General features: G+C 43.7%; 1 protein-coding gene across 1 annotated transcript; it reads right to left on the bottom strand.

Annotated features, from left to right (window-relative positions):
* Positions 1-203: 203 nt before the first annotated feature.
* On the bottom strand, positions 204-20,915 carry SLC15A1 (solute carrier family 15 member 1). The gene is given in 23 exon segments (NM_001310803.1): positions 204-1,071; positions 1,689-1,796; positions 2,581-2,727; positions 3,152-3,248; positions 3,388-3,495; positions 4,107-4,156; positions 4,582-4,731; positions 5,965-6,090; positions 7,445-7,526; positions 8,490-8,578; positions 8,705-8,737; positions 8,847-8,891; positions 9,654-9,743; positions 10,371-10,457; positions 11,626-11,708; positions 12,768-12,851; positions 14,267-14,357; positions 14,594-14,693; positions 14,861-14,980; positions 16,848-16,989; positions 17,077-17,161; positions 19,054-19,079; positions 20,847-20,915. Coding segments are annotated over 23 exon segments (2,142 nt in total). The 5' UTR covers positions 20,851-20,915; the 3' UTR covers positions 204-876.
* Between the last annotated feature and the right edge of the window lie 3,906 nt (positions 20,916-24,821).

Genomic DNA, 24,821 nt, shown 5'->3' with positions numbered 1-24,821 from the left:
TTGCGTTTTTTTTTTTTAAAGTATTTTTGTTTGAAATAAAGAACCACATTGCTGTCTAGCTACAAGGACTGAAGTTAGAATTATCAACTTTTAACTTGATTAATTTAATCTTATCTTCTCTGTAACAGAAGATACATGAAAGACCATCCCAGCCCCCCAGCAGTCTAGACAGCAGCATACAAAAATAAACATGAGTACTCTTACCCCACTTCCAATATTTTGTTACAAGTTTTATTGCTGTTATTCCAAATATCATTTGCCATTGTCTGTTTACCTCAGTGGACACCTCATTAATACATTTAATTAAGAACATACCGGGAGTCAAATGGGTAGTTAACAGGCATACAAAGAACACCAGAGTGCATGTCCAAGCCACATTTTAACCTGAGAAATCCAGGAGCTTTGCTCCCACAGTCCTTAAGGACATATAAAAGAATTTAAGGCACGTGTGACCTGCTGCTTTCAAGTAACAATGAGGGTAGATGGGTCATGCAGACAGCTTGGCTTCAATTACTATTTTTTGGCAATACTTGTTTCTTTCGTGATATAAAATTGAAATGTAGTACAAAAATACACCTCTTCACAGGGTCTAATAGTGCCAAGTGCAATTTCAACATTTTAATGCTATGGTATTTGAGCTTGAGGTACATTTTAAGAGTGCAAATTCTGCGGGAGTTTCTTCAGGATACCGTGTTCTGTACAAGAGATTAATCTTTTCCTCTTGATTCAAGAGGCTGCATTTAAAGTCAGAACAGTTTTTTCTTAACATCTCCCATAAGGCATATTATCCAGTGCTGTTAGCAATACCCTGATTCCTCTCACTGCATGGACAGTTAATGGGACACCATGATTTACAAGTTCTCTTGAATACACCTTCTACATCCGAGAGACAGCTTCGGCTTCTTTTTCTTCTTTTTCTTGTAAGTCTGGATCCTTTTTCACTTGTTTTTCTTCTTCATCAAGTTGGGCTTCAATCTCATTTGGATCAATATAAGTATAAAAATAAGCCATGATGGAAAAAATAATGCAAACTGCAAACAGCAAGGCAGCAAACAGCACATACTCTGCCCACTGTAAAAAAAAACAAAACAAAACACAAATGTATAATTAAGTCGTCAATAGTCATTCCTCCAAAGAATTGCACCATCTTACTGTTTGCAAGGAATTAAGTTAATTCCAAATGTGGAACTGAGCACACAGAACCAGTAGAGTATGACTTAAAGGAATAAGTATTAGATGTGTACAACAGATACTAAAGCAGCTCTAAATTGAGACCCTTTCAGCTGTTGACTTCAATGAAAAGTGAAAAGAAGAAGTCCTGTGCATGCTGAAAAGTTTCATAGTATCCTTCTCATGGAAGTGTGGGAATGGACCAAAAAGATTGAAGAAGAAATTCAGCCCCTCCTTTTGGCCAAAGGGCAAGAGGGTAAGGCAGTCTCATTTTCAACCAGGCTGGAAGGGGTAAAGTTTCTACTGACCTGGGTGGAGAGTGAGACTAGTACTACAGCTGACTGGTAAACTCTTCTACCTAAGACTAGCCTCGTGTATTCCAGTTGAAAATACAACTCCACTGTAATAGCTGATGTTCAAAAGTTATGACTGAGGGTTATCGGCTGTGACTCCCCCCTGTATTAGGGCTGCTATTTAATAGTGTAATACAGTAGTACACCAATGGCCTGTGCGCTTACCTGCTGACTGAGTTTGGATGCTCCAGCCACGATAAGGACAATTATGTTACCGACAGCCACTGTCAGCAGCCATCCGGCCTGCAGCACTGACTTCATGTTAGATGGGGCCTACAGAGACAAGGCACGTAATTTTTAGTCAAACACCGCTAGCACTTGCTGATGTTTACAGCATTCTTTACTTTATAACAAGCACTGGTTCCCTAAACAGACCCAGGGAAAGCTTTGGGGAACAAGAGCTTTCTAATAGTGGCTGTAACACCTATGTTGTACGCACCAAGGAGCAGGCACATTTTGCATTTGGCTCAGTCTCACATGATACACGCCAAATGAAGAAACTGAGCACATCACAGGCAAGCAAGCCACAACTTATGTTCCCATCATTGCAGTATATAGACTTAGAATTAAGGTAAGAAACACACAGCAAGTAATACAAACTGAAGTCAGAAGACAGGGCAATTCATAGTGTATAATTAAACTGCTGCTAAACGCTGCGTGGGAAAAGAAAATAATTAAGCCAGTGCAACCTTGAAGATAAGGTACTGGCTCATTTTATAATTGAGAAGTCTCCAGTTTGCTTTTACAGCAGCAATACAGTTCTATTTATTTTCAATGGAACGTCACATGTCAGGTGATTTGAGGACTGGTGATCAAGTCTTCATGTGATATAATTCAAAATAGCTCCACGGAGAACACTGGATGCTTAGTGAAACAAGCCCATTCTGCACCAGCCTACAGTTCTTCTAGGGGACTCTAAAGATACCTCTGCTTTGTTTGAACGACGAGGGAACCACCTCTTAATAAGAAGAGGTCACAGAAGATTTTGATTTGTACCAGGGTAAGGACTTAACTCATGACTCTTAACGCAGTGAGGGCTCTGAGTGGCAAAACCTACCTGTGAGTATGAAAACTCCAGCCCAGTTACAGAGAAGACTACTTCTCCACATGTTAGAATAAAATACTGAGGGATCTGCCAAGCCATGTGAACTGTATTGGGTGGAATATCTTGACTGTAGTTTAATGCAGCAACATTTCCAGAACACTGAAAATTAAAAGGACACATTAGGAACAGCAATAACGAGTCTGTACACTAAGGGCAACCTAAACAGTTCCACATCATTTATGTAATTATATGTACGTACACAAAGTTCTGGGAGAGTAAGAATATTATATATGAAGCACCACACAGCAAGTTGTAAAGTGGTAATTATTTTACAGCAGAATCCATGCAAATCCATAGTAAGGCTAAGAATTTAAAGCCATTAGTGATGAACATGAATTATTGCATTATATCATTATCATGCTCATCATTACCTTTGTTAATGAAGTGTTTATGTTCAGACAGTTTAACATATGAGAATTCTACCATACGTATAATTAAAGGCAAGAGAAATAATTGTTCGAGTGTTTTTTAATTAAAGAATATTAAAATGAAAAGAACTAGTGTCCATCCAACAGCACCTCACCTCATTAATTATAATTGTATATGCACCGCCAAATCCAAGTGAGTTTGAAGTAGCTGTACAGTTAGTTCCATTTATAGAAACCACAATCTTATCTGTTCTGTAGAAAGAAAAGACCACAGTTCAGTTCATGGCTACAGACAATTGTGTGTAGTATATGAAAAGCTTCCATGTCCTTTTCCGAGGACAAGTATGTCTTTTTCTTTAAGTGGTTAGATTAAGGTGCAGGAAATGCTTACCTGCCTCCTGAAAAAACACTGTAATTAGTGGCAGAGAGAGTTGTCAGTTCTCCAAAATCCGCACCACCCATAGTGACATTGACTGTCCAAGGCATATTGTTTATGAATCTTTAAAATAAAAAGTGATGAATACTTTGCTTAGCATTACAAAGAATACAGGTTTTAGTTTATATATTAGCAGCACCATGAGTATTAAGCCTTCCCCTTTCACTTTTGAAAATTAACACTTTTGAAAGATCTGTAAATCTCTTAAGACATGGCTAATGCAAGAAGCGAGCTAGATCCAACATTGTCCCACTGCTTGCTTAGGGAAATGTCAGAAGCAAGCATTTACTTCAGTCAGTAACAAATGCATCTGCAAAGGGAAGACGTGGAAGAAAAATGGACAAGTGGTAGGACACTTCTTACCTGAGATTAAAAAGGAGGTAGACATCTGTATCTGTGCTTGTTGTCAACAACAACAAAGAAAGTCTAGACAGCAGACTGAAACACTCACTGCCAAGATTTAGCTAAGTTATACCCAAAGTAGATATGCAAGATAGCTCAGATGAATTATGTTCTGGAAGTTCCTACACCCCCTAAGCATCTGAGTGAGGGGTACAGCAAGTGGAGAGCTCCTACAGTACAGAAAGTGACGTTGAGCAAGAAGAGTCCGCCCAAGAAGTAGATTGAAGGGGCAGTCGCACCACTGCAAAGCGGAGGAGCAAAACAAAATTTACCTGATAAGATTCTTTCCTTCTTCTGGTTTTGATGTGACATTGTCAAACAGCTGGTGGAAGAGACCATTATCAAGAGGCTTAGTAAGCATCAGTGGACAGCCTAAATGTGCACTATTACATACAAGCAAAAGCCAATAGAGGCTTCAGAGCCAATAGAGGCTCCAGACGTTACTACTAGGATACGTCTCTACCAGAAAATGCTGTAAGGCCACACATTTAAGCCTCTTTGAAACCGTCAAGTTAAGTTGGCCAAGTGTCTTTTTGTTTGCTTTGTAGGGTTATTTTGTCCCAGCATCCTGCCCTGCTCTCTACAGCTCAGTCTTGCTGGTGCAGTTTTCCCTCAGGCAGCAGAGAGGGGGAGAGGGAAAACAAAACGAAAGAGAGGCTCCCCAGAGCTTGCCCTCTGAGCTTCCCACACTCCATGTAGATAGCTGCTAAGACATTAACAAATTTCTTAGGATTTAGGCAGACTTACCAACTTAGCGGTAATGCCTGACATGGTATTTTTAACCGCGAGAGTGTACCGCTCTCCGCCTGTGACGGGGACATTTAGAGTTGCGCTGTTACTTCCATAGGCTACCACTACATGTTGCAACTGGGAAGTCTCAAACGTCCTGTAGTCCGTCTACAAAGAAGACAAATTGCTGTGAATTTCCACGCAACTGCATTTGCCTATACCTTTGAGGAAATGCTCGATTCAGTGGGTCGTAAGTTTACTTCTGAAGTAACAGAGATCACGAGCATCTCTGGACTTCCATTTTTGTAGTTTTCTATGTCAGACACTAATTTTGTTTGATCGATATTTATGACTATTTTCTTCCTTTACACAAATGTTAAAGTACTACAAAATTCCTACAAGCATTATGGAAGAGCTGTTACATTTTCCTGTGTATTGCTTTATCCAGCTAAATCAGGTTTGCCACCACCAAGCCAAATTATGTTTTAGCAATAAAGACAGCAATAGCATGAACTAGAACGCAGCATTTTCCAAATGGCCCCTCCTCCTACAAAATGCTAATCCAAACTGCACCTTTTGGGTTTCAGCATAACAGAAACAACTATTACCAGGAAACGCATTTTAGATATTCTAGCTACATTTCAGAAGCATAAAATATGGAAAGCAAATATTCTTTAATAAACATGTTGATATGTTATCGGTGTATAGAATTCAATCCAAAACATCTTGATTATAAGACATCCACCGTAGGGAGTAGAACATTTCACATGCTTCGTATTCAGGTGTTTGTCATGGTTATATGAACTTCACATATGGAAACAGGGCAGCAGGCTACCAGAGAATATACTTGTGCTGCTAAGACTTCCTTGCATCCATTATTTAAAAGGTCCATCAGCTCCACTGCATTTTGCTGTCAGTATAGCTAACAGTCAAAACCCTGCTGTAAAGGAACCTGAAAAGGTTCTTTGACAGCAAGGTCTAAAGCCTGAATGATGTAGCCACACAAAAATCTCCTTGTTCACACAAGTGATCTCTTACAGTAAGTGCACTGACTTCCTAGACATGGATGGATGTCTTTTTTTTTTTTTTAAGTCAGGGCTGTTCTTACTGTTAAGAAATGGCATCTTTTTAAGCAAGAGTGAAGTTTTCAACTAATTGAAAGCCATTACTAAGTATATTACTAGCATATTAACTCATTCTCCTTAGGATATTGAAATAGGTACTATTTCTTTATTCCCTGTATGCTTTCAGTAACAATTTATTCCACAAGAGGAAGAAATGCTTAAAATGAATAGAGGAAAAAAACTAGAAAAGAATCAATTTTGAGCCTTTAGTTAAGAACGACTTTGACTTGCTCCATTCAGCTTTGTGACTTGATGTTCCCCATCTCCCCTTACTTACCCCATGCAGAGGTTCTACGGTCACATTCACATTCTGAGGTAAAAATGTTACTCTTGCATTATCAGCACCTAGATTTATTGTTTTGATTTGGGACTGCCCAGATGCAGGGAAAACTGGGAGGGTTTTCTGTAGGATAGAAAGTGGAATCAGTGCTCTATCTTAAGTCACATGAGAAAGGTACTACAATTACTGCACTCTTATTTATCTCGTGACGAAGACTGCCATTTACCTGATGATCTGTGGTTATTAGTTGTAGGGATGCAATTTTAATAACTGTTTTATTTGCTAGTCTCACAAGCTGTCTTGCTATCAAGGCCACTCTGCAGGTCAGGGAGCAGTTTCCTCCCACATCCTATGGGAGTCTAAGTTTCTGAACTTCTTTGTACAATGTTCTGCCTCTTTTTCCCATCACTGGTGCTGCTGAACTGGCCAGAAGCAGGTACAGGCACCGTGTGGTGTGAGAGTCCAAAGAAACAGAGCAACTTTTGGAGACTCCACCTTCCATCAGATGTAACAGTAAGTACCTTCTGCTCCTGCAGAGCCTCAAGAGCTGCAGGAGCTGTATGTATGTATTGCAATTCTGCCTTGACCTTCCTCTACTTGTCTTTTTCATTCTCTTTAGGTACAAACACACAACAAAAAAGGTCCAAATCTTCCCTTCTACAAAAAGTTCCTGTGCAACAGTCGAGGAATTTGCCAGCTCTGGCCACGCTTCTGCCTAGTGCAGGTACATATCTATGTTATGTCTATGTACATGCCCTGTCCCTCCCCACTGAAGGCCAAACCTTTTACTCTCAGCTTGGAGACAGAGGTGAGTATAAGGCTTGTTTCACTGCTGAACTCAGACATCAAGGAGGGAGCTCCTCATTCCTAACTCAAGCTTTTTAAGAGCTGAGCATCTTATCTCAATATCATGTGAAGACAGGCGGACAGCTCTGGATGGCAATTCAGATCTTGGGATACCATCATCACTGCCCAAAGTGTCAGACTCCCCAGCTACATGGAAAAACCTACATCTTTCAGGCATGACACCTCCCTCTGAAGCAAGCAAAGCCAGGTGTGATGAGTCCTGCCTTAAACAAGAATCATTTTTACTGATGGTATGATAACACTTTGTGGCCTTTCACCTCCAGTTTAGATGTCAGAAGAGATCAGAGATGAAAAGCAGCTCCCCGATAGGGAAAAACTCTGCTTTTCAGCTTTTAATCTCAGTTTAAAGACCTGAGGTTGCCTTTAATGCATGATTTATGATAATGGCAGATGAGATGTTTGGCAGTATGGTGTTCGTAGGTAGCTCTATTATGCTAATCACACTGCATTGCAATATACTTTATATTTTTCCTCCCTCTACTTCTGTGATAACACGCTTGGTTCCTAAGTTACAACTATTTTATGCATCATATTTGGCTCATTTTCACCTTAAACAGACTGTTCTGCATTAACAACAAAGTATTCAGTACTTGCACAAGGCTGAACTTACGTCTATTTGCAGTTGCACAAGGGCAGCAGCAATGAAAGCCAGTCCAGCAAGGAACATGCCAACAGTGATCTTCCTCAGAGGCCTGGTACAGCAACAAAAGATATATGCAAATTAAGACAAATATTAATTCAAAAACTTTCAGTGTGAAGTTCTCCCTTCTGAAACAGGAAACCAAAACGACTGCAGATAGGATATTGTCACTGTCCAAAGGGCTGATGTTAGATGAAGTATTCAGCTACGCTGAGTACCTCTTAGTGTTAGTTCAGAGTTACACTACTGGGAAATTAAGTTTCCTACAGCATCTTAACCTGTAACTCTGCATCTGCTGGGCTCATTCCTAGAGTTAACCATCATCTAAACAAAACTGTTGTTAGGTTTCCGTATTTGAGTTGGGAAAATCAGATCTACAGAAAGAAAAAAAAAATCCAGTACAGCTGGTATCTTAGAAACAATGAACAGACAAAAAGTTACACCTTCTGCAAAAGGATAACAACTTTTATCCATATTGCTATGTGTAAATCGAAATAATGAATGGAAAAAGTCAGGGAAATATATTGAATTGGGAGACATCTACTGACATCTAGTTAAGTGCTAAGGGTAAATTTAAGGTAGATATTTTATTTATGGCAACAATTGTCTGATTCAGAGTGCCCACAAATGAACAGAAGTATTTCCAGCCCAGCACCACCCACCACCCCTATTTTTTCAATTCTTCGTGGAAAAGTAAGACTAGCAGAAAACACTAGCAGTAGACAGCCTCTCTCCTGCGATCAGAAGATTTTGCCCTTAGCTTGAAGAAAAATCACATTGTCACTGTGCTATTAGATTCTTCTCCTCTAGGCTGTGATGCCTTCATGCCCCATTTGTCCTTCTTTTTCCATAAAGTCCTTCTTTTATTATTGTTATTTTAAATATTAACCCCACTTTGAATACAGCATTATTTTTTCCTTAGCTGGAAGCTTGCTTTTGTTTAGGGCCAGAAGAGCAGCTTAAAGAAACCACTAAAATGAGCCTCTGCTGAAGTCAGGTAAACACGTCAACTTACGTAAAATTGATCTTGCATTTCTTGATTAAAGGGTAAATCACAGCATCCATAATTGGCACCATTATAACAATCAGGATCGGATTGACAGTCTGTTAAAGATGAACATAATAAGGGAAAAAGGTAAGTATTTTCAAAGTCCTTTTTATGAAGGGCAATAATATACGGGTATCATCTTTGGGAAGTACTTAGGATTGTCAGACAGAAGATTACTATACCTGCATTTGGTCTGGCTGAATCTGAATAGCTCCCTGGTGGGAAAGAAAAAAAGATAAATAGGATTTAGTGTTATGACAACAAACCGAACTGATAGGAAAAGTAAATGTTAGGGAAAAAAGGCAAAAAGAAAAAGTAACCTACAAAGTTCCCATCCATCGTGGTGGCTTGCAGTGTCCATCTTGAGCCCTTGACAGAAGAAGAGAGAATTAAATCCCACAGTTAATCAGCCTCCTGAAGTTCCTCTTGAATTGTTTTAAGTAAAGTGTTTGGAAAGGTGTCTGCCTGATCGCAGCAGGGCACGCTCACAGTTACAGCTCACTGGTAAAAATGCGTGATGCAGCCAGGCTGGGCCAAACTTAATGTGCTCTGCCTTAGATAAAGCTTCCAGGCACCAGTTCTCTCAGATACCCTCCTAAATTCATACTTCAGTACCTGAAACTATGAAAACCTGCTTTCACGGGTCATGAGCACTCCATCCAAGACAACGACAAGCTTATGCTTAAAGGTGTGAGGCTTAAAGGTGTGAGTATGTGTGACAAACTAATCACTCTGATTAAGCAGGCTGGCACCCAGCTCATCTCCTCCCTGGATCTCCAGAGCACTTACAGTAGGACCCTGCACTGCACCTCGACTGACAGCGAAGAGGAGTTGGAGCCAAGAAAGCTTTAGATTCCTGTCTCATCACTGTCGTACACAAGATTTGGAGGGGCTGAGCTCAGAGTCACTGGGAGTGCCCAGATAAATTGGATTTCAGCTGGCTGCTCTTGGACCACAGGACACTGTGTGAACGTTGACTCAGAATAAGCACAGTGCATTACAATCAGGGTAAGGAATCTGCAGAGAAGTGCTTTTCACCCTCACACGGGCACTTTCCTAGGCGCAGTGACTCCACAATGCGTAGCGACATGGCACAGCTGTAACTGCAAAGCCAAACCATTTCTGCTTTACCTGCTGGTCAAAAAGTGCCCAGAACATGGGGAGTGGGATGTAAAGGAACAGCACCTTCAGCACCATCTTAGTCTGAGTAATCAGCCGTTTCTGCAGTGAAGGAGAATGTTAAAAAAAGGAATTAGTGAAAAAAACTCAGACAGTTCCCCTGCTGTTCACCGCACAGCAGCAGGTGGAGACATGAGACCTCTCGTGCAGTGTTTACCCACATCCTGAACTTTGGATGCTGTGGGTGCTTCTGCTGACTTCTGTTAAAAAGCACAAGGTCTGCTTTTGGGTGTGGGGAGGGCTGCTGGTTAAAGGTGACACTGATAGCAGAAAAGCTTCTTGCCATGCCCACACTGCAACGGCAGCAGAAGGTTTAGCTCCTCACTGCTCCGTTTTCCCAGTAGGTTTTAGCAGCACTGCGTAGGAGGAATTCAAAGGATGGGGAACTGAGGAATGCACTTCACACGTGGCAAAATACACATGTGCAAAAATAAAATAAAGGGAAGAGGCTAAGGTTTGCGCTGCCATTGACAGCAGGGCAAGGTGGACAGGAGACCAGGGAGCACGGGACATGGTCGGGGGACTGTGGGACACAAGGCCATCAACTTCTACGTGGCTGTGAGGCCCAAAATTATTTACCTAGCACTCAAAGCAACAGATCAGAGCAGACAGCATAGGAGCTGAGGGCCAGGGGATGCCGAGGCACAGGAGTGCTCACACGGTACTTACACTGTACTTCTCGCTCGCCCAGTCTAGCCAGTGCTCTCTCTTGGGGTACGCCTTGCTGCGATGCCGGAACCTGTTTTTGATGGCAAACTGGGGAGAGACCATTAAAACTTTGTTTAATGACGTTTCAAACATTTCTAAGACTATCAGCTGTTTCATAAGTAAAGGAGACCTCTGCCACCTCCTCTAAGCATCTACAGGAATAATGAAGGTAAGGCATGAAACCACCCATACAGTGAAGTGTGCACCTGGAACTAGGTAAACCAAACAGCTCAGAGCGACTCTGAGCAGCTCTAAATGTGGGTGGCTGTTAGGTCTTGAAGGCCTGCCTACTTAAGGCTAATACATATAGCAATCAAGAATGTCATCTGCACAGCTCTTCAGAGCTGAATGGCTACAAGAGCACATTTCACTATAAAAAACTGTATCTTGTAGAAATTCCTTCATACTTAACATACGCAAATATAGTCCTGAAGGAATCCACAAACTTTCATAACATGCATGGCTGAGCTGGACTGGGCTCTAGGGGAAGCACTCTAAAGTGACAGTAGAAGTCACATAGAGAGATTTGTTTTCGGCAGTGCTTACAGGACAAGCAAGGTCTGGGCTGTAACAAGCTAGCAGAGCTGCGTGGGGAATGAAGAAGCTCAAAAATGAAAAGTCCCCTGATCTCAGAGTTGAGACACTGCCAAGTGTGGGATGCGCAGTGCTACTCAACGCAGATTTAGCTCCCTTCCTTGCAGGCTTGCTTATATATCAGCATTTATGACAGTAATATTTATATATCAGTATATACTATATTGATATATAATCCCCTGACCTCCTTAATACACTGGGGCTCAATATACCTCTGCATTGTAAACAAGGCCTTATTTTCCTAAGCAATACGTTTTTGCTGATAAGATATCCCAGCACCTCTGTTCTTGACTCAAGCCATTGCACACTTGCCTGTCTTCCTACAAGGCTACAGAAAAGTACATGAATGAGCAAGAGGAGGATTCCCTGAGGTTGGGATAAGCTTTTACACGTGATTAACATCTTGCTTTGTCTTCTGTGTGTGTAAATTCAGATATAAACAGAGACAGGTAAATAAAAAAGGCAATCTAAATCTGGAGATACCAGTAAAAAGTGTTCTGGAAAGAAGAGTTGAAAACTTCATAGGTTTTCCTCGTAATATATAGATTTCTGCTCTAGGCAAGTGAACTGAGCAGCTTTGAAAATTCCTGTCAGGCTTTCTGGGAGCACAAGCACTACTTACTCCAATGCATTTGCAAACTTGAACCATTATATTGCCTTGAGGTTGAACTTTTTTGTACATGCCGCTTCCAATCACGAACACAACTACAATAAGCAAACAGAAAGCAATTTGTGATTAACTGAAAACAGTGGCAAAAAAAAAAAAAAAAAAAGTTTTTAAAACCTTAACAATTAAGCAATTGCATCAGGCTGAAAGTAAAATTTTTAAGGCACAATGAATGTGACTATTGCCATGCTACTACGTGGTAAAAGAAATCAAATTAGTGTCAGCAGATTACTATGATTTATGACACAAGACTAAATCCTAAAACTCCTGGGGTAAGTAGCCATCCTCGGTGGGACATGCGTTATGGCCAAATTGAGAACCACTCTGGACCTTCTCTTTGGCCTTGATACATCTGATTAAAAGCTTAATGACGGCTTTTCATGAGCCAAGGGCACTGCATCTTACATCACGCAGGGACACGTGAGGTTTCACCTGAACTACAGCACTTGCCAGCACTCACAGCTCCCACGGACACGTTCCCTGGCCTCACCCTCCCACGTGCTGGGCAAGGTAATGGGCAAACACCCGAAGCTGCCATCGCCCTGGGTTGGGTGCACTGATAAGATGGGGGCACCAATAGCTGGGTAGGCTCCTGGTCAGGTCCCTCATGGAGAGGGATACCATGGCATACACCAGCCACTCCATCGGGAGAGAAACAAAAACAAACAAACAAAAAAGACAAAACCCCCAAAAGTTGCCTCTACAGGCACCAGGTTCTTGGTCTTTGCACTGCAGCCAAAAGGCTCAGGGACTAATCTGTGGTACAGCTAGTAAAAATGCAATAGCTTGATAAATACTGGCACACCAGGATGGTATTTCACAAGTGCAAGGACAGAAAATTACCTTGCATAGTTCACCGTGCTGAGCTATGAGTAATTTCTGAAAACCACATTTTCCTTAAGGTCTCATCCTTCATTCAAAAGATCATTTACTTCTACAACCCAGTAGGCTAAGCGATATAGACAGTATATTGCATGACAAGTTTCATATCAGAGATTGATATCTGGAGATTTCAACCACTTTCTTATTATTTGGAAATCACTATCACCTAACCATATCTACAACTGAAGCAGCAAGATGCAAACAGTTCAACTTACTCAATGAAACAGCCATGAGGGCAGCGGGAACTCCAAACGCCAGTGGGTAGCACTGCTGCTTGCTGTGAATGCCACACTGTTGAGCTGAAACACAACGCAGTGTTAGATACAAGCCCCAGGGGCTGCTGCCAATGTTTCACATAGGGTTTCTATTCATTGCATTCATTGTTGACTCTTTAGGATAGTGCTCACTTTCAGAGTCAATCATGTCCTGGTGGCTTCTGAAGGTCTCCAAGGAGGAGACCCCACAGCCTCTCAGGGCAGCCTGTGCCAGGGCTCCCACACCCGCACAGCACAGCAGTGCTGCCTGGTGCTCAGAGGGAGCCTCCTGGGGGCCAGTTTGTGCCCACTGCCTCTGGTCCTGGCACTGGGCACCACCAAAAGAGCCTGGCTCCATTGTCTTCATCCCCTCCCTTCAGGTATTTGTATACATTGATGAGATCCCCCTGAGCCTCCTCTTCTCCAGGCTGAACAGTCCCAGCTCTCTCAGCCTCTCCTCATAGGAGATTTAAATTTAGTTTTACATGGGGGAAAGAAGGATCACATTAAAATGGCCAAATTCATGTTCTTGGGGAGAAAGGACCTAGATTATAAAGGCTTTGGGACAAGTTCATAAGTGAAGATAAGTAATATAACAAGTGTAACTTGTGAAAAATATGCACACACAAACACACCCCTGGCCAGTAGTTGGTGATTATTTTTCATAAGCTTCACGCACACATGCTGAAATGATGCTTTGAGTGTGGATGTAGCAACTAATAGGGAAAAGTAACAAAAGACTAAAAGTAACAATTTTCACCATACCTCTATGAAAGAACCAAATAGATTCATTAGAAAAAAGATAGCTTGCAGCTAATTAATGTGTTGATTTGAGTTATATATTATCTTTTTAGTTAAGCTGTCACAGAAAGTAATGGTATCACTTTCCTCAGCTGCTTTTGCCAGTTTTCCAAGGTGTTCTTCACCCTGTATGAGCATGGAAGCAAGCTGCACGTTGTACCATCTGCACACCTCCTTCCATTTTCGGAAAGAAAAGAATTTGCATTAAGCAAGCACCTAAAATGCTCGGCGCAGTCTGTTCCACTCAGCTGGGGTCAAAGAATCCAAGAGCCAGGATTTCAGCCCAGTGCTTTAGGATTATTCCGGAGCTTGCGTTCTATTTTCTTGCTTTTGAGAAAAACAGCCTTCCTCAAACTCATGCCAAGCACATCCCTACCCCATCTGCATAAACTTGCAATGAAAATCTCTATGCATATGGATCAGTGAATTGGTCTGCTTTTCGTTCAGAATCATGCTGCTCACTATATTGTATCCCTTCAGAAGTACTAGATCTGAAGGCGATTCAGATCTGAAACTTTTTTTTTTTGTTCATCCATAAGAAATTGGATGACATAGAAGACAATACGAAGACTGATTTACCTGTTCATTTAAGCCTAAATGACTGCAATCCAATGCTCATCCTTTATTTAACTCTTCTACGAATAAACGACTGGACTTACCTCTGAGAATTGGGGTGATTACAGTGGATATGAGACTTCCAGCATTAATGGCCAAATAAAAGAGAGAGAAGAATCTGCTTCTTTGTTTTTCCTACAGTAAGAACGAAGATGGTTTTAGAAAGGGTTTGCCAGAGTCATGTTGATCATCTTAGACTGAACCATCAGCAGCTCTGCACAGTTCAAGACGAGCAGTTATCTACATTGTTCTTTAGGTATCCAGGAAACTTTAAAATAAGGCACTTGTCTAAATACATACATCAGATTACTATAATAGTCAGGCATTAATATGAACATGTACATGACTAAAAATCTGAAATACATTCTTACCTGATGATCTTCAAACTGATCTCCACCAAACGCCGACACACAAGGCTTGATGCCACCAGTGCCCAGGGCAATGAGAATCAAGCCAGTCATGGACAGGGCACTAGGACAAAGTAGAAAAAAATGAAAAAAAGAAATCTCTCTGCTGTCTTAGTTACAGCATGCGTACAAGGCTGAGTGCAAGACAGTTGAAATAAAAGTAGCATCAGTTTAAGGCTTAAATGGTTCCCCCCACCTGCATGGAGAACACACATGTACAAGGCAACTCACATGTGCGTCGCAATGCTATCCGGAGCGCCGTCTCTGTTGTGGTCTGTCAGGTCATTGATGGAGCTGACAGCCATGACTGCCTGCCCGATCGTGTAGACAATGGACAGGGAGACAATGGTCCTGTTATAAAGAGAGGAGATAAATTTTTATATACATTGACAATTACAGGTGCATACATACACATAATTATTGCAGACTTTTGCTTATTCCGAAGACGTTTAGCAAAGAAACATAACTAACAGATATGACAAGTTATGGACTCAGCTTACCACAAGCTGCTGCAAAAAAATCTTTCCGCATACCTCTGTCACAATAGTATTTCTACTACAATTATTTTGTTTAACAGAATTACTTTATAAAGCCCTGTTTAACTAAGCAAGGCAAGATGACCAATTCTTCTTTCTTGTGTGGAAGAACATTCTCCATCTGAACCTTGTGAGAACTTACGTGTTTGACTATAGCTCGTGTTCAACTGCTTTTGTGGCTGGGACTCCATTCAATAGGCACAGACCCTAGTTTGCTTGGAGGATAAGCAGGAGAAATAAGATGCAGTGATGCTAGGTTATTTCAAAACTGACTGCAGAAGCAGCGGTCCCAAGTGCAGAGCAGCCCATGAGAATGAAGGGACCTAGGCCAACCCAAATGTGTTTGATGAAGGCAGGAGACCCTCACAGCAAGCTTGGAGCACCGTGACACAAGAGCAACAGAGGAAGCATCGCTCATCCCATTGACCAAGTTCTTCTCACTTTAAAACAGGATTCACCTAATTTTGATAAATGCTCTTCCCTTCATCAAGGTATAAATCTATACAAAGTGGGGCAACAGTGAAGCTAAATGTGCTATGTAGTGGAACTTACCACCACTTTTTTTTTGTTGTTTAAAAAAAATAACTTTTTAAAATAGCACTTCCTTGTGCTTTCTGTAGTTGCTTGGCTTAACAACTTGGGAAAGAGTTTCCGATGGAAAAGGAACCTGAGCTGACCAGGGAGAAACTTGTGGTTTTTATTTGTGAGGCATGCTGTGAAGAGAGTACTTGCATGATTGGCACTGCATATACGTTACTCAATTAGAGAAAAAAGAAAAAAAAAAGTAATTTTTATAGTTTCTGCACTGTTTTCCCCAAGAACGTCACATCTAACGCCATCTGGAGCAGACCCCAGCATGCTCCTTGGCACATGCTGCACAAAGTACATAGATTGAGGCTCTCCTGTGAGCGTTTAACAAAGTTTGGGTAACCTCCTCTGGCTTTTGTCATCACAGATATTTATACAAGCATTATTTCAGCCTTCCTCACTGCACCCTATGGTGTTTTAAGGTACCTGTGTATTAAAACCAGCAAGCAATTAGATCATTTTTCAAATGCATGTGTTTTCTTGCTGAGCTGCAGTCCCAGTGCTAAGCTCTGAGCAGTCCGACCGAGCTCCTGCGAGGGGGCTGGCAGCTGTGCCACCAGTGCACACAGTTACCAGCAGGGAAGGGATGCAAGGTCTGCAAAGCTTCAACTTGATAAAACAAGACAAAATGGAGTTTTTTTGTGCTTGTTTTTGTTCATTTTTCCCCTCTTCTTCTCATTCAGGCCAGCTACAAAGAGCACAGCTGGCAGGGGCTGAAGACAACGCAGCCTGCCTCATCTCTAATCTCTGGGAGACCTTTGACAAGACAAGCGTTCCTGACTCATAACCTTCAATAAAAATCTTTACTGGGCTTTTTCTGGCAAAGTAAACACTATTAGAATCATGACACCAGTAAAGGAGAGCCAGGTCATGTTGTTAGAAGCAATTTGGCTACACTTCGGAGCATGACTTCAGCATGACTTCGGAGTGACTGCGTGCACACAAGAACAGAGTTTGTCCTCTTAAAAAGCTGCAGTTCAGTAAAACCGCCCACCGAGATGTTAAGTCAATACTGAAATTAGAGAATACTTAGAGATAAATAATTAGAGAACAAAATCCTGGAGTTTTTTTTGGGGTGGGCAGTAAGCACTCACTTAAACTTTCCCAGCCAGGAGTCTGCTATGAGTGCTCCCAGGATGGGCGTCAAGTAGCACAGAGCAACGAAGGTGTGGTAGATGGCTGTGGAAAAGTTGTCATCCCAGCGCAGGAAGTACTTGAAATACAGAACGAGCACAGCTGTAGGGAGAACAAAATAGCAGGTTACAAACCAGCATTAAGGACAGGGAGCAGTAGGCTCAGGGAGACCCAGGGCGTGGGACGTACCTCGCATGCCATAGTAGGAGAACCGCTCGCAGAACTCATTGATGACGATGAAGAAGATGCTCAAGGGGTAGCCAAAGCAGCCAGGCTGGAGACAAGAGACAGACAACGTGAGCTTGGGGCTGTGCAGCACGGGCTGACACGGTGTGCTGTGACCTGCTGCTCAACTGAGATCCATACGGCCCCTGCAGGAGCTGCTGGATGCCCAGGCGTCAGGAAGCTGCATGGGAAGCTGAATCCAGATCAATTCCCACCTCCCCTCCCTTGCCCCAGAGCTCTACACACTTCTCATCTGCCCTTCGCATGGCATCCTTAGCAAGGCTATATTGGACCTCCAAGCTTGGACCTGCAAGCTTTGTGCTTCACGCATCTGAAATCTTAAGCATTTAGCACTTGCAGTAATTTTGACTGGTAACCAAACACAAGGAAAAAAAAAAACAACAACATTTTTAGAAGAGAAACCGAACAGCCCAAACCCAGCAGCACATGGGAATTAGAAACCTGTCACTACTGTTAAATACCTCCAGCTGGGATGAACATTTAAACATTTCCTTCAAACACATCTCAGGAAAGCTCCCAATTCTTGCATGTTCCCCGCTAGATGAAGAATCCTCCATTTCTTGTCAATAAAACTGACTTTGCTCCTGATCTATGGCACTAACTGCCAGATTTCCTGATCCTTCAGCTGCTGTGGTAGGCACGATAGCCCTAATACAATTTGTGACACTGCTCTTGCCATTGTGACGGAGTGGGAAAAGCACCCATCGGCTGCAAATTTAGCCTAAGTGGTAGGACTGGCAATTTAATTTCTGATCACCTTCTTTTCTTAGCGGATGAACATACGATACCATTTCTATAAAAATACTAGAAATACAAGTTGTAATAATCCTCCATAGCTTATTTCCTCAGGGTTTAATTCAGCAAGTTGCAAAAATCAGATTTCTACTAAAACTCAAGACTTTGTCCTTAAAGCTATGCCAATTTGCATCCACTTCAGTGACTCACCTAGACCGTAACGATCAGTCTTGTCTCATTTTTTAGAAATACACACTACAATATTTTCTGTACAAGGAAATGAAAGCCATTTGTATCTGTGATTTAAGCTCTGAGAAACTTTTTTTTTTTTTTTTAATATTATCCAGGTGGAAACTCCTTCAGCGAGGAGCAATACAGCCTTACAAGGACTTGGGAAACCAAAAGCCATCTGAACTTGGAGTCAAAAAGCCAAGCAAAGGAGATCTTTGGATGCCTGTTACTCTGGTGCTTTAGAATAAATGGAAGTGCATGTATCAGCTGTCTGAAAATGAAAGAAAGCCCCTGCTGCATTATACGTGTGCTTGCACACACACCTGCTGACACACTTGCTGTTGCCATCCCCATAGTCCAGAAAGCTCTACCTGCCCCACAGAAGAGGTGGCAACCCCACTGCATCCCAGGTACAGGCCTGGCACCACCCAGCTGCACACCCTTGCCTTCAGCTGCTGAGGAAGCTGTGGGAAAGCTGCAAGGAAAGTCTGCAGGGTAAAGCCTTGCAAGATAAGAAAAGCAAAAGCTGCAGACAGATATAGGACTGCTGAGACAGGTGTCATTAACAGTTCAAAGATTCACGAGGAAGAATGCTAACACCACGAGGTAAACAAGGCCCAGAGGAGAGTCAGCAGATGCTGACAGCTCAGCAGCACCAAGGATGAGCCCCAGGGACCCTTCTGCTCCCAGCTGATGTCTGTCCAGCCAACAAAGGCTCTTCAGACATCTTATCAGGGCGGTGAGCATACCAACGTCTAGCTGGGATGTTGGGAGCTGCCAGGCTACCTCGTGTTTGTGTTGGCCAGTAACATGTTACTTTATAGGTAAAGTATTTTTATCTCATGTTTACAAGATGTATTTTATTTTATTTTTTTCACACAGCTATGGTTACCCAAAGTAATCTAGAGAAGGAGTATAGCAACTTGCTATGGCATAAGAGAAAGCAGTACTCACCTGTTTTGAGCCCTTACTTTTTGCAGCTGTGGGGAGGGGAAAGAACACAAGTTAATGGAAACTGAGTAAAACTTCTCCAAAGCAAAAAACAATGGGAAAAACTCAGCTTAAAACAAACAACCATGAAAAGCAAACATGGTATTGTTCAGTAACCACACACACGCTCGGGATGAGTACATTTTCAGTCAGAGGGAGGGTTCTTATGGTGCAAAGAGGTTATTAGAAAAAAATTGATTTCCTTTTGTTTCTCAGGCTAAGCGTGGACTCACATACACTGCCAGGGATAAAATCAAAGGGGCCGATGATGCAAGGCACCACAGCACGGTGGTGAGCAGCACTGCAGCTGCAGACAGCGCCCTGCAGCCCCTGCAAGCTCTGTCCTTCAGGGCACGCTCGGCTGGGCTCGCAGCGCTGCAGATAAACACGGTGCCCACGGAGTGGATGTCAGCATTTCCTACAGCACCGCATGGACAAGTTCATTATCGTTAAGATAAGACCAAGTACAAGACGTGAACTTTGAAATCCCTGCCTGCAAACTAAGTGTGCTTATAATAGATCCCTATAAGAAAAATGTGTTTGCTAGCATTTAGTCCATAGTTCAAAACAGAGGAGAAGAGCTGACAGCAACATCTATGGTGTTTGGCACACAATGTAATCAGGTTCCTTTTGAAAACTGTTAGAACAAATCGATTCTTGCCTTCAGTGGAAAGAAGTGGACAGCTATCTTCATTGTAAAGAGAGGACGTATCATGAAGATAATTGAAGAATATATCTTCCTAAAAATCAAGTAACATCCAGAAGGTGCTCACATACCAGTGCCAGGGCACATGCAAATATCCAGGTCATTAAAGCTGTCAGCAATGTCCCCTACACAACTCATGTGAGCAGATATATGGGATGATAACTAAGCGTTATAGCGACAGAGATTATCTTCATAACTCCTTGACTATTTCTGCTTTTTGTCATTTCCAGAGCATGTGCACCATCCTGCAAACTTTCTGTAACACACAGGGAACATCTGCCTGAGCAGCTCACGCCTATCTGTTAGCTGAGCCTTGGGGAAAATAACAACAACAATAACAATACTACTAACAATAATAACGATGGAACTTCTAGTTGGCTGTTAGCTTTTTTGTTGTTGCTAGAGGGTAAGATTATTATCCCAGCATGAAACCTGGCAGAGACATCTTCCAGAGAGCATTGACTGACTTCGGTGTTTCAGACACTTATTGGTCAACCAATTTGACTTTACACCTTTATTTTTCTTTTACAGGAAGGGTCAGCACTGACATACCATCTTATATCATATACACCCTTACATATATATATATATATATATGCATATATATATATATACATATATACACCATTGTATATACACACACCACTATATACACGCACACACATACACACACCCCATTATTTTTATAATACACCATTACGTATTTAAATAGGATACAATATATACACAAATCATGTAAGACGGCCAACATTTCAACACGGGAAGCTGTCTGGCCAGCCCTCCCCATGCAGCGAGCATCCTGCACTTCGCACCATTTCCAGCAAAACGCCGGGGTTTTGCTCGCAGCGAGCCCCCTTTTGGGGCAGCCCCCAGCACCCCCAAGGACTGAAGTGCAGGAGCACCCCCAGAAATCCCAATTCCCGTTGTTGTTAACCAGGACCCTGAGCAGCCAAAGGCGCTGCGAGACCCCGCTGGAGACCCCCCCCACCCCTCTTCCAAACGCCGTCGGGGCTGGGGTCCCACTGCCCGTCCCCCCCTCCTCAGCACCTACCCATGGTGCCGGCACGCTGCTGGCGGCCGCGGGGCGACCGAGGGGCGGACAGACAGACGGACAGACGGACAAACAGACGGGACGGGACAGAGGGAGGGCAGCGGGGGCGGCCGGCATTTAAGGGCGGCTCGACGGGGCCCCCGCCCCGGCACCGCCCGCAGCAGCAGCAGCAGCAGCGCAGGTGGCGGGGAGGGGCGGGTGGCCCCGGAGCCGCCGGGGGTGGCGACACGATGCCACACGACACGATAGGACACGACAGGACACGATAGGACACGACACGACAGGACACGACCCGCGGCCACAGCCCCCCCCTTCCATCGGGCATCGTTCCTCTGAGGTGCTTAGGGCCAGGGTTGGCTTCGTTTGTTTATCCGTGTGTGTCTGTGGTTTTCCTTTTGTTTACTTATTTATCTATTTATCAATTTTTTTGTTTGTTTGTCCTCTTGTTGCTCGCTTTCCACACCGAGTTGTTGGCTGCGTGCGTGAGACAGTCGGGTGGGGGGCTCAGGGCACGAAGGGGCAGCCATGCGTGTGGCCCGCCTCAGGAGTGGGTCAGGAAAACTGCAGCGCTGAGCTTTGGAAGTGCCCAGAGCACTGAAAGGGAGAAATATTAGTCGGCTGTGCCAAAATTAAATGTCTGCCGGAAGCCTAAAAGCCTTGTTTGATGCCTGCTGGTGTTGAGCGACACTGGGCTGTGGTTTGTGCAGTGGGTCGGGTGGCCTCTCCTGCTGCGCGCACGTAGTAATTACCGGGCTGCTGGACAGGGATATTGCTTCTCGGGTGCAAATGCAACAGGCACTGAGATGTGTTGCAACGCGGAGTATCTACGGGCTCTAAAGAAGGCTGCCCTGGCCTGTGAAGGACAGCTACAGCGCAGCCTGGATTTCCTCAGCTACGTTTGCATGGGGGCAATGAGCTCAGAGGAGCCCTCCCCTCTGATCAGTTCCCCCTACTTTTAACATTTATGAATAAATTCTTCAGGTGAAGAATGAGCCTGTGGTGGTAGCCAGATGTCCAGCACGTCTGAAGCCAGAAGCACACGTTTGGCTGCAGAAGCCCTCCCCAGGACAGGAGCAGTCCCCTGGCCACATGCAACTCAAATCAGAAGCTGTGGATGCTTTGCTGAGTGGTCCAAAGGGCACAGGGCAGCACCGGTATCACTGACAGCCCCTCCCGTGCAGAAATGACTGAAATGCCACCACTATTTCTGATCTGTTAAAACACCAAATTGAAGAAGTGGTTTCTTCCCTCAACAGCAGATTTGGCCTCTTCCTCTCGTATAAATGGTGCTGGTGAGGAGGAATTTTAGGGAGTTACCAAGCATGTCCTACATGCCCATGTACACTCTGGAAACAAACAAATGTCCTCTGATGTTTCTTTGTAGAGAGAGATGAATGAGCGTGGGGCAGAGATTAAGGGAGACCACGTGTTTTCCTAGCAATTCGAGATAAAGGGGCTACTTGGGTCACACTGGCTTCCGCTCCCCATATCTCCCAGTATTCAAGATCTCCCTTAAATCAAACATTAAAAAAAAGCACTACACAAATGTTCTAAAAATAAGAGCAAAAGAATTCACCCTGATGAGCACAAGCATTTTGATTCTCCCCACAGAGATAAAGGCCCACACAATTGCTTCACAGGTGCTTCAGGAGTGGATTGGGCTCTGCATTCAGTAAGCTGGGACAATGAAGGTGAGCTCTGTGGGGCAGCTTTGTCACCATCCCCGTGCGAGCAGCAAAATCTGTGCTCAGAGAACCTGAGTTTCCTACCCAGGCTCACTTCACAGGAGAGCCACGAGGACAGCAGGACTGCTAAAAGCAGATGCCCAGCACAAAAAGGCGAAGGTGTGACTGTATTGTCTTCCACAGAGCTCTGAACTTGGAGGAGGCACAGTGCATTTGAGGATATAGCAGAAAACTCGGGCGACATCACTTCGAACAGTTAAGTACAGGCCACAGCAGGTGATTAGGAGGTACGGTATGTGACTTCTGCAAACCGTGCAGGTTAAAACTACGAGTTATTCCAAGAATGTGGCCTAGCACAAACTGCTTGGCTATACAGGTGGGTATTTTAATTGATGGTTATCTCACTCTGTCATTAATTAAATGCCACAAAATAGAGCTCAGTTAAAGGTTTTGGGGGAGTTTGTCTTCTTGTGCCTCACCAGTAGGAAGTGTGCTACCACATCAGAGAAGCCGGTGAGGTGACTTCCATAAAGTGGAATAGTTGATAACAACTATTGATCGTTTAATGACTGACAACCTGAACCGGGAATGAAGAAAAATAAGACAAATTAATATTTGTTTAGAGAATGTGCATTTTTAAAAAAATCTTGGCAGATGTTTTTGACTCTATTTCAAATTGGAAAAATAATAATAAGCACAAAGAAATTGCAAGCATGTGCAGCTTATCATGGGGTAGCTACTATTGCACAGAGAGCTGAAAACTGGTTCAGGTAGTGCATGAGTTCTGGTATGAACAGAGACTAATGGATTTCCTTCTATACCCACAATCTATTTGGCTTTCAGGATAGTAGCAGCCAAACACAAGTCACTTTCCAGTAACTACTCCTCCCAAGAGCTGTTTATCCCCACCTCTCAGATAGGGAATTTAAGGAAAAAAGTGGTTAGCAGTCAGCCAGTGCTTACATAGCCTTTCTCAGAGGCCCTGCCCTTCTGGATGTAACTGAGGCGTCCTAAAGCCACCAACACTCAGGTGATGAAGAAAATGCCATTAGCTTGCCGTGACCTTTCCCACAGCACCGTGTCCCGCTGGGTTTCCTGAAGGCAGGGCGAGCTGGCACAGCAAACGCTTGTTTGGAGGCATGGAGGAGACCTGGCCTGGAGGGCACCGCAGCAGATCAGCAACTGAATGCAAAAATAAGTGGGACCAGCAGAATAAAGGACACTTGTTTTTGTATCCGAGATGCCCAGTTAATACAGATTTTGGCCCCGAAGTGTATGGACTTGTTACTTCAGGAGTTTGTTGTGGTGCCCCGGGGCACGCCGTGCTAGGCCGCAGCAGGCCGCCAGCCCAGCTGGGCAGCACGGGGCTGGTGTTTCTCCCAGAACCATGGAACCACTCGGGTTGGAGAAGACCTCCAAGTCGTCTGGTCTGAGATTATCTTCTCCTGTAGGAGAAGGAGAAGACCTTGTCTCCGTGGGGTTTGGCTTCCCTGGCATGTTGGGGAACACGCTAACGCGTGGGCGCAGGGCGGAGGGGGAAGCAGGGAAGTGGGAACCAGAGCCCAGAACTTTATATAAACAAAGCAACCAAAGTAAACTTCATTTACCTGCAGCTACCCCGCACGAAGGCTAAAATCCCATGGCTCATTAGCAGTGTCTCTGGCAACGGACATTTAGCAGGGCAGATGTAGACCTAATAAGTTAATGGTACACGCTACATCGTAAAATCACTCCTGCCAAAAAGCGTTTTTTCATTTTTTTGAAAACACAGCTTGACGTTAACAGCTCATCGTTAAGAGTGTTTTATTTCCGCCCCGTTTGCTCTTTGATAACATTGTCCTCTCTGCAGAGCCAGCCCCCTTGGCTTGTGTCTCATCGATGAGCGGCGGGTGAGCGAGGTCCCGGGGCAGAGCCTGGGAGCACAGAAATGCATGCAGTGCCCCCAGCACAGCCGCTGAGCTCCTGCCAGACCTTGGGCAACCCCTGCCGAGGACAGCAGAGCCCGCTGTGCCAGCCGGGGCACTCCCAGCAGGAATGTGGGGCGTGCAAACAGGACTGCGAGCAGAGGTATTAAGGGCAGCCGGTGAGGGAAGTAGGGCAGAGCAGAGGTCCCGGCTCAAAGCCTTGATGTATTCCTTTCTACTAGTGAGAAACACGATCTTTGAAACGCCTCAGTGTATTTAAAGAAAAAAAAAAAGACAAACAAAGGTGTAAATACCTGGCACTCAGCTCCAACTCAAGCCTTTCACTGTGTAGTGTGTCACCAAGGACAATGCAGGTTTGAAGAATA

Source organism: Anas platyrhynchos, chromosome 1 (genome assembly GCF_047663525.1).
Source record: "Anas platyrhynchos isolate ZD024472 breed Pekin duck chromosome 1, IASCAAS_PekinDuck_T2T, whole genome shotgun sequence".
Classification (NCBI taxonomy): domain Eukaryota; kingdom Metazoa; phylum Chordata; class Aves; order Anseriformes; family Anatidae; genus Anas; species Anas platyrhynchos.
The sequence above is the reverse complement of the archived record's forward strand: the minus strand, read 5'-3'. Positions and strand labels throughout refer to the sequence as shown.